At 42.1% G+C, this 12,442-nt stretch overlaps 1 protein-coding gene across 1 annotated transcript in view; it reads left to right on the top strand.

Annotated features, from left to right (window-relative positions):
* Positions 1-232: 232 nt before the first annotated feature.
* The window catches only part of Rad18 (RAD18 E3 ubiquitin protein ligase), a 76,934-nt gene continuing 64,724 nt past the window's right edge, over positions 233-12,442 (top strand). Inside the window, exons 1-4 of the mRNA XM_051203646.1 lie at positions 233-409; positions 5,235-5,316; positions 11,068-11,129; positions 12,235-12,305. Of these exons, the coding sequence (XP_051059603.1) occupies positions 359-409; positions 5,235-5,316; positions 11,068-11,129; positions 12,235-12,305 (266 nt within the window). The 5' untranslated portion in view covers positions 233-358. The remainder of the gene's footprint in view (positions 410-5,234; positions 5,317-11,067; positions 11,130-12,234; positions 12,306-12,442) is intronic.

The following is a 12,442-nucleotide window of genomic DNA, read 5'->3' as shown; positions in this document are numbered from 1 at the left end:
CTAGACTTTGAAAGATCTATCAAGGCTTAGACTTTTTCCTAATAATCAGTCACCTTCGGGAATCTTTAGTTTATTCATTTTCTAAGACAGATACAAACCGCCCTCCATCTTTCAGTCATCCTCTTGTCTCCCGGGGTCTAGGGACTGCACTACTCCAGCCTGCGCCCTGGAATTCTCACTTTTCCTCTGCGGGCTTCCAGAAACGCTGAAGCGTGCCGCATGCTAACTACAGTTCCCAGCATGCTGTGCGCTCGCCTCGAGCGCGTCGCGCGTTGCTGACGTGTGCCGTAGCGCGGGGAATTTCGAGTAAAGGAGCTACGCGGCAGGCCGGTAGCTGGCGGGCTTGTCAGGTGCGACCATGGAGGCCCTGACCGAGCCGCGGTGGCCTCCGGGACTGGCGATGATGAAGGTGAGTGTCCCGGGAAGGCCGGGGCGCGGACGGCAGTGGTGCGATCGGGGCGGCCCTGGCCGCGCGCCTCCGCCTCGGCCCTACCCTGGCCGGCCTCGCGACGCCGCACCTCAGTTTCCAACTCCCGAGACGGCCCGGGAACTCGCTGCGGCCTTTCGCGGTGAGCCCAGGATGGCCGCCCCAACGAACCGAATGTTCTGGCTTTCAGTCACAACCACCTCGTCGTCAGGATAAAGTCATTGTAACGCAGTGTCAACAATGGTGACAGCTCATCGTCCGAGGATTTCCTGTGTTAACAGTGACATCACGCGTGATTTGGGTGGACCTTGCATCGGATGAAGTTTTTGTAATCACATAGTAAAGCAGGGGATCTGCTTGCCATGGCTTTCCATTTCTTGCTAAGGTTCAGAAGTGCCCCTCGTTCTTGGCACACTTGCAGCCTGTTTCTCCCTGATGTTGCCCTGCCTTACTCAGTAATGACACAGCTCTAGGCTAGCCTCGAACTCAAAGATCCACCTGCTCAAGCATCCTGAGCGCCGGGTTTACTTAGAGTCGTGGGTCATTGGCCATCTCTGGCTCACATCTTTTTAAAACAGAGATCATGACTTAGGCCCAGTACTTAGCCTTTCATTTTAAGGAATTATTGTACAATGAATTATTTCATTTAAGTAACATTTACTTGGGTGGATATTTTTTGGTTTTGTTTTTTGTTTTTTTGTTTTTTTTTTTTTTTTGACTAAGAATCATTGGGTAGCCCTCTTGCCTCTGACCCCTGAGTGCAGACTTTTTCCTTACTTTTCATAAAAACAATTGATTATTCTTTGCAAGCAGGGTTATTTTGTTGTTGTGTGTGTGGTTTTTTTTTGTTTTTGTTTTGACACAGGGTTTCTCTTGTGTATCCGTGGCTGTTCTGGAACTCCCTCTGGCCTTGAACTCTCTCTGAGCAGTGGAATTAAAGGTGTGTGCCACCACTGCCCAGCGCAAGCAGACTTTTATTACCTGTGTAATATTTCACACATGGATTGTTAATGACAATTTTTTTTTTTGTTTGATTTTGAGGCAGGCTCCCTATGTAGTACAGGCAGGCTTGGAGCTTGCTACCTAGCCCAAGCTGGCATCTAGCTTTGGATCCTCCTGCTCCTGCCTTGAAGTGCTAGGTTTAAAAGTATGTGCTACCATAATGGTATTTGGTTATGTTTAAATTATTTATTCTTAACAATTATTTTATTTTGTGCATTGAGTGTTTTGCCTGCATGCATGTATGTGCTCTACATGCATGCCTGGTGCTTGTAGAGGTCAGAAGAGAGCTGGAACTGGAATTATTCATGGTTGTGAGCCATAATATGGGTGCCAGGAATCCAACCCAGGTCCTCTGCAGGAGAAACCAGTGCTCTAACTGCTGAGCCATCTCTCAGTCTCTACATTTTTTTTTTTTTTTTTTTTTTTTTTTTCCCCTAGACAGGCCTTCTCTGTGTAACAAACAGCCTTGGCTGTCCTGGAGTTCTCTCTGTAGACCAGGCTAGCTGAGAACTCACAGAGTTCTGCCTGTCTGTGCCTCTTGAGTGCTAGGATTAAAGGCGTGTACCAGCACCCCTAGGCCAGATTCTACAATTTTTAAGTAATTGATTCATTTGGTTTAGGTAATACATAATATGAAATAGATCTCCTTCCTGCCATTTTTCTCATTGTTCAGTTCCCTAATTTTAGTAACTATGATTTATTACTTTGTTATATCTTTTCAGAATTTTCTTCATATGTGGAATACATTCTACCTTTGCTTCTCTCCCCACCCCCCCCCCCTTGAGTAGGGTCTCACTGTGTAGCTCTGGCTGTCCTGGAACTATGTAGATCAGGCTGGTCTTGAACTCACAGAGATCCTCCTGCCTTGGCTTCCCAAATGCTGGGAAACGTGTGTCATTATCCCTGGCTATGGTCTACATTTTTTTTATCCACAGTGTGCGTGCGTGTGTGCGCGCGTGCATAGCTCAGGATAGTAGCCAGGACCACTTCCATGCCAGACAAAGACTCTACCCTTTAGCTACCTCCTCAGCTTCCCACACCTATATTTCTTGAGAATAAAGCAGCTTACTATAGTTACTATCAGTACCTTTCTTAAACAGATTTTAAGTTGCAAAAATAAATCCAGTTCTGTTTAGCTTGTTGTCTGAATTGACACTGACTGTAGCTAGCTATTTTGAAGGCTTCCTCATTCCGCTGCATTGTGGTGTATCATGCAGAAAGTATTGGACTACCACGAGGAGGATGGCGATTTCAGAATCCTGCCTCAGCCTCCGAAGGCTAGGATTACAGGTGCATGGACCATACCCTACTAGAGATGTTTTAATGGTTGGCTTTACTAGTCTCTGACTTGGTTCTTAAGCTCTGTGGTGACTGATTGTTGATACCTTCCACCACGTGGAGACCATGTGCCAGAGAGGATGGGCCTGAAGAGCTAGAAAGATGGGAGAAGAGCAGGAATGTGGGAGCCCTTCATGAAGGGCTAACAACAGTGTGGCACAGGAACCTGCAGCATCAACTGCCCAAAGCAACTGGGGTAACCTGATTTTCATTCATTTATTTTAGGTTTTTTTTTTTTTTTTTTTTGTTGGCCAGCTGCTAGTTTCTTTCTTTTTTTTCTTTTTTTTATTTAATTTTATATAACAAAGTCCAATTAAATGAAAACAAACATTTATACACAATATTTGGGAATTTGGGCGTCGTTCGTTCTTTCCAAACTACTTCCTGCTGGTAAAGGGCGCTGTCTTGGGGGATTCGAAGAAGAGTCACATATCCTGGCTATAGTCTGTAGGGCTGTTTTGTCCAGCTGTTTTGAATGTAGGATCAGCTTGTACTCTGTTTCAGGCGGTCTGGCGTGATCAAACCACATTAGTCTGGAAGGAATCCACATCTTTTCATTTTCTGTGGAAACAAAAATAGAAATCCTTTTCCCCCAGTAACTTGTCCTTCAACTTAAATTTTGGAGTCAAAGCATTTTTTTTTTAATTTAATTTATTATTTTACATGTCGATCCCAGTTCCCTCTCCCTCCCTCCCCCCAGCCCTCCCTTCCTCCTTCCCTCCCTTTTACCCTCTCTGCCCTCTCACATGCACTCTATAAACACCCTCCCCTCCCATTCCCCCACCCCAATTCCATATGTAGGGGAATGCCATCCAGTTGGGGTCATGTAGGTCTGACAGGTCCTGTGAATAGGGACTAGGGCTTCTCTCCTATCTCTAGAATAAGGCAGTTATCCTTCCATGGGGGATATGTTCACAAAGTCCTTTTGTGCACTAGGGATACATCCTGGCTCCCCTGTCTGAGGTCTCTTAGACTGCTCAGTCCTTCTGGCTGAGACCCATATTCAGGGGGGGCCTGAGTCAGTCCCATGCTGGCTTCCCAGCTATCAGTCTAGTGGCCGTTAGCTCCTCCTTGTTCAGGTAAGCTGTCTCTATGTGCTTCTGCCGCATGGTCTTGTCCTCTCCATCTGCTTCTGGGTTCTAGTTCGACTCAGTGTTTATGTATGGGTGTTTGCTCCTATTTTCAACAGGCATTAGATGAGGGCTCCGTGGATAAGTTAGTTGTTGATCTCACTCTCCGGGAAGGGCATTTATGGTAGCCTTTCCACGGAAGCTCATATTGTTAGTTGGCGGCAGTCTTGTAGTTCTCTAGACCTTTCTTTGTGTTCAATTTTATCTTCAAACCAATATTGGCTCCCTCTTTTATGTTCTCTCTCTCTCTCTGTCTCTGTCTCTCTCTCTCTCTCTCTTTCCTATCTTCTATTCCTAACCAGGCTCAATCTTCCTGGTCGCACATGTTTTCCTTTCCTCCCCCTCATTTTCTCCTACTTCTCTCTCCATTCGCTGTCCTCCTCCACTTCACCTGAGCTCTGGGGGACTTGTCTCTTCCCAGTTCTGTGAGGGACTTTATATGAATCTCTTAGAATACACCTTGTATCCTAGTTCGTCTGGTGATGTGAATTATAGGCTGGTGATCATTTGATCTAGGTCTAAAGTCCATATATGAGTGAGTACATACTGTGTTCCTCTTTTTGTGACTGGGTTACCTCATTCAGGATGGTTTCTTCAAGTGCCATCCACTTGCCTGCGAATTTCAAGATACCATTATTTTTTTCTGCAGAGTAGTATTCCATTGTGTAGATGTGCCACATCTTCATTAACCATTCTTCCATTGAGGGGCATCTAGGTTGCTTCCAGGTTCTTGCTATTAAAAATAGTGCTGCTATTAACATAGTTTAACAGATGTCTTTGTTGCATGGATGTGAATCCTTTGGGTATATGCCTAAGAGGGGGATTGCCGGGTCCTGTGGTAAACTAATTCCCATTTTCCTGAGGAACCGCCATACTGATCTCCAAAATGGCTGTATGAGTTTGCACTCCCACCAGCAGTGGAGGAGTGTTCCACTTTCTCCACATCCTCTCCAACATAAGTCATCACTGGTGTTTCTAATTTTAGCCATTCTGGCAGGGGTAAGATGGTATCTCTTATTTTAGTTTTTTAAGACAGGGTTTCTCTGTGTAACAGTCATGGCTGTCCTGGAACTCTGTAGACCAGGCTGACCTCAGACTCACAGAGTTCGACCTGAGTTCTGGGATTAAAGGTGTGCACCACATACCCAGAAATTCTGAATATTTGTGGGGACATTTTTCTCTATTTGTCATGGTATTTTTTGTTTATCTGTAGATTTTTGAATATGTATAACTCACAAATAAGTGTTATGGAATTAATTTGAGGGGCATAGAGGGAAAGTTGTGAGTCAGGCGTTGATTCTGCTGTTGTTGACACATGTGTGTGTTTTATATTTCAGACAGTAGATGACTTGCTTCGCTGTGGGATTTGCTTTGAGTATTTCAACATTGCAGTGATAATCCCCCAGTGCTCCCACAACTGTGAGTACATTGTGTCTTGTGTTGGTAAAAGCATAGTGTAGTTTTCATTAATACTGAAGATTCATTCACGTTTAGTTTTTATCTTTTATTTCTCTGTTTTATACTTTTAAGAAGGTCTATGCCATCACCTGATCTTTGTATGGTAGTTTCTTAGCAGATTCTTATATTTTCTACCACCTACCCCTTTGGATATTTTTATATGCCTTTTGTAGAATTTGCAGCACTAAAGATTTTGGTAACAATATATGGTTATTTGCTGAGCACTTTAATATGTTAAGCTTCTGGATGTTTTAGCAGAATGACAAATAAATGGTTCAACCACTTGATGTGGAATTATAAATCTTAAGCTTCAAAACAGTATGAATTCAGATGCTTTTTAACATGGGATTATTATCCCAATAAATCTGTTGAGTTGAAAATACTTTTAAAATTTTGTTAATGCACCTAACTTATTTTCTGTTGTAGCACAGTACAGATAGAACAAACTGATACTCCTGACCAACAGGTTGATAGGAGCTGTGCCTACTACTTCTACTTGACATTTAAAACTATTGTATTGTGTATTGGTAGTGGAAGGTTGTGGGGAGCGGGAGTAAGGAAATCAAAATGTAAAATACAGTTTCTATTGAGTGAATGCTGTTTTTGTATTCTGGTACAGTGGGAAAATTGTCAAACCATCAAAATTCAAGGGCCATCTGGATTCCCTTAGAATTCTCTCATTGAAGAGTTATTACAGATTGTTTTATCACTTTGCAGCAGTGTAATACTGTAGAGAGTAATTCAGTAGAATTGCTTGTTGAATAAGCTTATTCATTTGTTTACTTATTTGTTAGGTGATGTGGATTTAACCATACCCTCATACATACTTAGGCAAGTGCTCTGCCATTGTCCTCTAAGTATTTTAATAGCTTTTGTTGTGGAGGTTAATTTGTCATTTACACCATCTAGCTTATTGAATATTTAGATTTATGATCTTTTTTGTCCTCTGCTTTAAGTTAATATTTGTCTTGGAAAGTTAAAAATCAGTTCAGTTTGGCTTAAAAAAAAAAAAAAAAAAGATGGTTTTATTGGGAAAAAGCTTTGACAAAAGGTTCTGTGAAGGTATAATAAGATGTTGACAAATGTTGGCTTTGCAGATAAGCCTGTGCTGCCTCTTAAGGGTCACTTACCAAGTGGATGAGTTTGTAATTATTGCCCAACATTTGTAAAAGTCTGTTGAGTAATTTTTACTTCAGAAGATAGATCTGAGAATTAATGTGCAGGACTTGAGGCTGTGGCATATGGTTTAGTGGGTAAAGAGAGGATATGAGTTCTGCTCTCTACTACCCACATAAAAGCCAAGGGTTGTGACATCTACAGCCTTAGCATTGTGGACAGAGGTAGGTGAGTCTTGGGTGCTCACTGTAGTCAGCCTACCTGGAAAAACAACAGTAACAAGAGTGATTTTCAGGTTCAGTGAGAGACCTTGTCTCAAAAATATGATGGAGGGTGATTGGCTCTCATGTGTACATACCCAGGCAAGTGCTTCCACATACAATATACCAAAACCAAAACACCCCTCCCCCCGGCTCATTTTGAGTGTATCATTGCTTTTCTCTTGCTGTGATAAAACACCATGAGCAAGGCAGCTTTTGGAAGGCAGGGTTTATGTGATGCGCATTTCCCAGAGAGATAAGAGTCCATCACCATCACCACAGGAAATTGTGGCTACAGGCAAGCGTGGCACTGGAGCTGGAGGCTAGAGCCTGGGTACCTTAAATAGGAAGTGGAGAGATGGAACTTGAAATGGACAGTATCTTTAAACTCTAAAAGCCTGCTCCCAGTGATTAAGTTCCTCCAACAAGGCCACATTTCCTAAACCTTCCTAAACAGTGTCACCAACTGGGAACCATGTATTCCAATGCCTGAGAAAGTAGAGGTCATTTCATTTAAACCACCACAATGGGTTTTTACAAATGTTAGTTTCTTTCCAGGTAGAGTCATATTAATAGCCAAGATCAACTTTGGGGATAGTTTCTAAATATATTTTAATATCTTTACAAACAGTAACACCATACATTAAAATGAGGTTGTTCAATGAGTTCTGACAGATATGTCATATATAACAAATACAGTTTCTTCATCAGACAAAGTTCTTCCCATTTCAGTTAATGTGATCTTTGAAATACACATGGCTTTATCTATAGCTAGATTTATCGTGTGATATTGTCTTGGATTGATAGGATTGAATCTTAGTTATTTATTGCTTGCTGCTCCTTAACCATTCCAGGATTTATTGTTGTAAATCACTTTATTCGGTTTCACTCTGCTTGCTTGTTTGGAAACAAGCAATAAACATTGTTTGCATTTAGTTATTAAAGTTTGAATGAGTTAAGAAGAAGGTTAGTTAAACTGAACCCAAAGTCATTGTGTTGTGTTTCCAGATGAGGGTCACAAAGTTATGCAGAGCCACAGTCCTGGATATTCTGGAGTGCTTGTTATTAGTTAGATGGATGGTGTTTTCTTTTCTTTTCTTTTTTCTTTTCATGTCTGTCTGTCTATCTATCTATGTTATTCTTTGTTTTTTTTTTTTTTGAGGCAGGGTTTCTCTGTGTAACAGCCCTGGATGTCCTGGAACTTGCTTTGTAGACCAGGCTGGACTCACAGAGATCTGCCTGTCTCTGCCTCCCAAGTGCTGGGATTAAAGGCTCGTGCCACCACTGCCCTTTGGATGGCGTTTTCTTACCAGCTAAAAATTTTGTTGCATCAGTATGATTTAAAGTGATGTTATTTATTTTATTTTTTTTATGACCCACATCCCCTGAATTAGTATAAGTGAGAGTAGATTCTGGGAACTAAATTAAAAGCAGTAGCCATCCCTGTAGGTTCCTGAGATCAGCAGCCATGTTTAGGAATTTGTAACTTAAAATATTGCCTGGGAGACTTCTTACTGTGTGTCTTAATGACTTTTCTTTTGCTGTGATAAGATATGATGACCAAGACAACTCACAGAAGAGTTTATTTGGGGGTTACAATTTCAGAGGGTTAGAGTCCACGACAATCATGGTGGGAACCAAGGCAACAGGCAAGCAGCATGGTGCTGGGGCAGTAGCTGAGAGATCACATCTTGATCCACAACCATGAGGCAGGGAGAGCTAACCAGGAATGGCATGAGTCTTTTGACACTTTAAGGTCCACCCCTTAGTGACACACCTCCTTCAATAAGGTCACACTTTCTAATCCTTCCGTAAGAGTTCCACGGAGTGGAGACCTCATGTTCAAATATATGAGCCAGTGGGGCCATTTTCATTCAAACCACCCCACTCCGCTCTCTGGCCTCCGTAGATTTGTGGCCATATAATAATGCAAAATACATTTTGTCAAGTTTCAAAAGTCCCCATAGTTTTCCAGTCTTACGATATTTTAAAAGTTTAAAGTCTCATTTGAAACTCAAGGCAGTATTTTAATTGTAACCTCTTGTAAACCCAAAATCAAAAAGCAAATTACATAATTCCAACATACTGAGACATAGAGTATACCTTGTCATTCCAAAATGGAGGAAAAGGGGCATAGTGAGGAAATAGTGGACCAACACAAGACTGAAACCCAGCAGGACAAACTCCAGATCCTCTAGCTCTATGTCTGATGTCAGAGGATTTAGATGGTTCTTCCCTTCCAATTTTGCTGACTACAGCACACTCCTTGCTCTTGGACTAGTTCCACTCCCTGTATACAGCTCTTCTCGCCAGAGATCCCAAGGCTCTGGTATCTCTGACATCGTGAGGTCTCCAGCACAATTCAGGCTTCACTGTCATGCAGTAGCCTCTCAGGGCCTCCATGCTGGGACTCTCCTGCCACTTGTCTGACCTTAGTGGCTCTATTTAGCCAACAACCACTTTACTTGCTAATAATGCTGCCAAGTTTTACTGCCCAATTGGGAATTGGGATAGAGCCTAGCCTGCTCCTTGAATTAATCTGTAGAAGCTCCCCCTCCAGACAGGGTTTCTCTGTGTAGCCCTGACTGTCCTAGAACTCATTCTGTAGACCAGGCTGGCCTCGAACTCACAGAGATCTACCTGCCTCCGCCTTCTGAGTGCTGGGATTAAAAGCTAGACCACCCAGTCTAGCTCTTTCCTTTGTTTTTAGCAAGAGAAAATTCCTCAGCATCTGATTGCTGAATGGGGTTTTGCCCTAAGTGGACCCCCTCCCTTTATTCTATTGTATAACAGGCCTTTCTTTAATCTTCTCCTCTCTTTCAGCACAGGCCTTGCTCTGACATTACATTTCCTGCTGTTCTTTTTCTCTCAAACTGAATTTTGTATTTCTTTTTGCCCCACTTGTTCTTTTTCATTGTAGACCCACAGAAGAGTGATTACTAAGAACCACTCGAGAGTCAGTGTTCAGCTGTCTTCAAATCACCTCTACCAAGGAAATTCATCCATTGTTTTCAGTTTAGGACAAATGTGGAAAGCAGCCACATTCTTTGCCCAAATATGACAAGAATGTTTTCTATTTCAGTTGCTAATATTGTTCCCTCTGAATCCTTTTGAGCTGGGCCTTCATAGTCTACACTGCTCTTAGCATTGCTGTCTTCAAGCTCCTACTAGGATGGCCCTTTAAGCCCCATTTCAACTGCTTTCCTAGTCCAAACCAAAGTCTCAAAGTCTGCCACATTCCTCCAAAACCCAGCATAGTCAGGCTTGTCAGAACAATATCCCACTCCTGGTACCAGCTTTCTGATCTTTCCAGCATCTATCAGTCACACTTCAGGTGTTCTCTTTGGTGTTGGCTCCAGTACAGGTCTCTTTTCTGACTCGTGAGGTGCCTTTTGTGTGTGGGCTCTCCTCTCTGTAGTGCTGCCTGTATAGTTTTTTTTTTTTTTTTTGGGGGGGGGAGGGGTAGCAGTTTAGCCCATGACCTTGTTTTTCTTCGGTAAGTTGTTGATTTTTCAGTTAGTTACGACTGAATGGCAACTTCCAGCTTCTTTGCAATACCCATAAGAACTCAACCTGTTTTCTGCCTGTCCTTGACCATAATATGCCCCTTCCTTTTTCCTCCTTGTGGTACTGTTATTGGAGGTGGCAATACTTTATTTGAGAATATTTGCACTATCAAAATCATACTTGTTTTGCTTCCTTAACTAAATGGTTTGTTTTTAATAAAACTCCTTGATTCAACTGAAGTTGGCCTTCATGTAAAGGAGCCACCCATGCGGTATTCCACCAGATAGTTTTCTTTGAGAGTGTATCTTAAAGTGCCTCAGCTGTGAAGAATTTAGTAGGCACTTATTTACTGCTTGAATTGTAATGTAGTTGCCCTACACTTGGTTGGCTCTTTGAGAAAAAACAAAACAAAACTAAACAAACAAAACAACACCAAAAAACCCCCAACGCTTAGCTTTGTGTGTTGTTTTGGCACCTACCATCCAAGTACTTATTAAGCATAGGGGCGTGGGCATCACAGGATTAGGCTGTAGTTATCTGGCACATCTGTGTGTTCCTGTGGTTCATAAATGGAGCAGAGAGGGGGTGGTGTGTGCTTAGTGGTATGAGAGCTTAGAAATTAATTGTATTAGATGCATTTGCTTTCCTTAACAGTGCTTTTAGTTACACATGCAAATACTTGTGGAGCAAGTAGGCACTAGAAACTTAAGATTATAATTATAATGATATAGTGATGGAAGTACTCTTAGACCAAAATTTTGTTAAAAGTCAGATTCCTACATTACTGAATAGCATAACTTCCTATGTTGCATTTTGTGTCTTTTTGCAGATTGTTCTCTTTGTATAAGAAAATTTTTGTCCTATAAAACTCAGTGCCCAACTTGTTGTGTGGTAAGTTTTCATTTATTTATTGTTTTTAATTTATTCGATTGGGACAGATTTTTTTGCTTCCTCTGTCCACAAAAATGCATGGGATCATATGTAGTCACTGAATTAAACCACTTGACTGTTTGCAGGAAAGACTTCTCAAGTATACATAAGAGATTTAGGTTTTGTTCCATTTTTCATCAGGACTTTTGATACCGTAAATGTATTTTGTGAAGTAAAAGGCTGTAATACTCTTCGGCTCAATTTATGTTTGTATGGTTTCTCATTTTGGATGAAAACTAGTGGTGGGATTCTTTGTGAAGGACTGGTGTTTGTAGAGGAGGCAAGAGATCCATGGCACCTGGGTTCACCCAAGCCTCCCTGGTCTCCTACTGCCAGCCCTTTAGAACAAATATCAAGTGTGCTGGCCACCCCTGAAACTTTTTCTAAAGGTGAGAACAGGTAGAGAGGGGGCTAGAATGGGAAATCAAACCTATGTCTGGGTAAAGGAAGAGGAGAGCTGGCTCTCCTGAACTGGACACTGCAGGAAGTGGCTACCACTCTGGCTAGTACACTGGGTCAGGAGGTTACTGAACTTGCCTAAACTGTTTCCCAGTGTCATAAACAATGCAGTTGCTTCCAACTTCAGACGTCTTTGCAACTGCTGTGCAGCCTTTGTTCAGATGGACTTAGCACCAAGGCATACCAGAAAATATTCACACTGCAGTGCTGGCTGCTGCTTCTGTAGTTTTGAGTTCTTGTTTTTAACCTTCTGTGAACACTTAGTTCCTCTTGCAGTGTTATTACTTAGAAGCCTCTCTCCTCTGTTTCTGAGTAATTTGGGGAAAGGTGTAGGTTTGGTATTTTGAAGAAAAATCCTTGCTCATATTGGCTTTTGTCTTAGTTGGTGCAGAGTAAATAGCAGATTGTTTTAACATGCTTTTGAGAGCTGTTATAAGGCTTTCAGTTAGCAAGTTCTGATTCACTGGCTAAAGTTCTGAGTTAGTATGTGATGAATTGACTTTATTTTGAGGCTTTCCTGGAAGATGATTGGGACAGAGAGCCCCAGGAGGACAGGTCAGACATTTTCAAAAACTGACCTTTTCCATATCTTATTTTTCTTTTCTAGGCAGTAACAGAACCAGACCTGAGAAATAATCGCCTTTTAGATGAACTGGTAAAAAGCATGAATTTTGCACGGTATGATGAAGTTTTGTGACTAACTTCTAACTGCCTTTGCCTTTTATGTGTACCTCCTCCCCATCCCCATTCAGTTAGGGAGTGCAGGGTTACATACTGGAGCAGAAGGGAAGTGATAATAGTCACTGCACACATGA

Source organism: Phodopus roborovskii, unplaced genomic scaffold (genome assembly GCF_943737965.1).
Source record: "Phodopus roborovskii unplaced genomic scaffold, PHOROB, whole genome shotgun sequence".
Lineage (NCBI taxonomy): Eukaryota > Metazoa > Chordata > Mammalia > Rodentia > Cricetidae > Phodopus > Phodopus roborovskii.
Note: the sequence above shows the minus strand (reverse complement) of the source record. Positions and strands in the feature narration are given on the sequence as shown.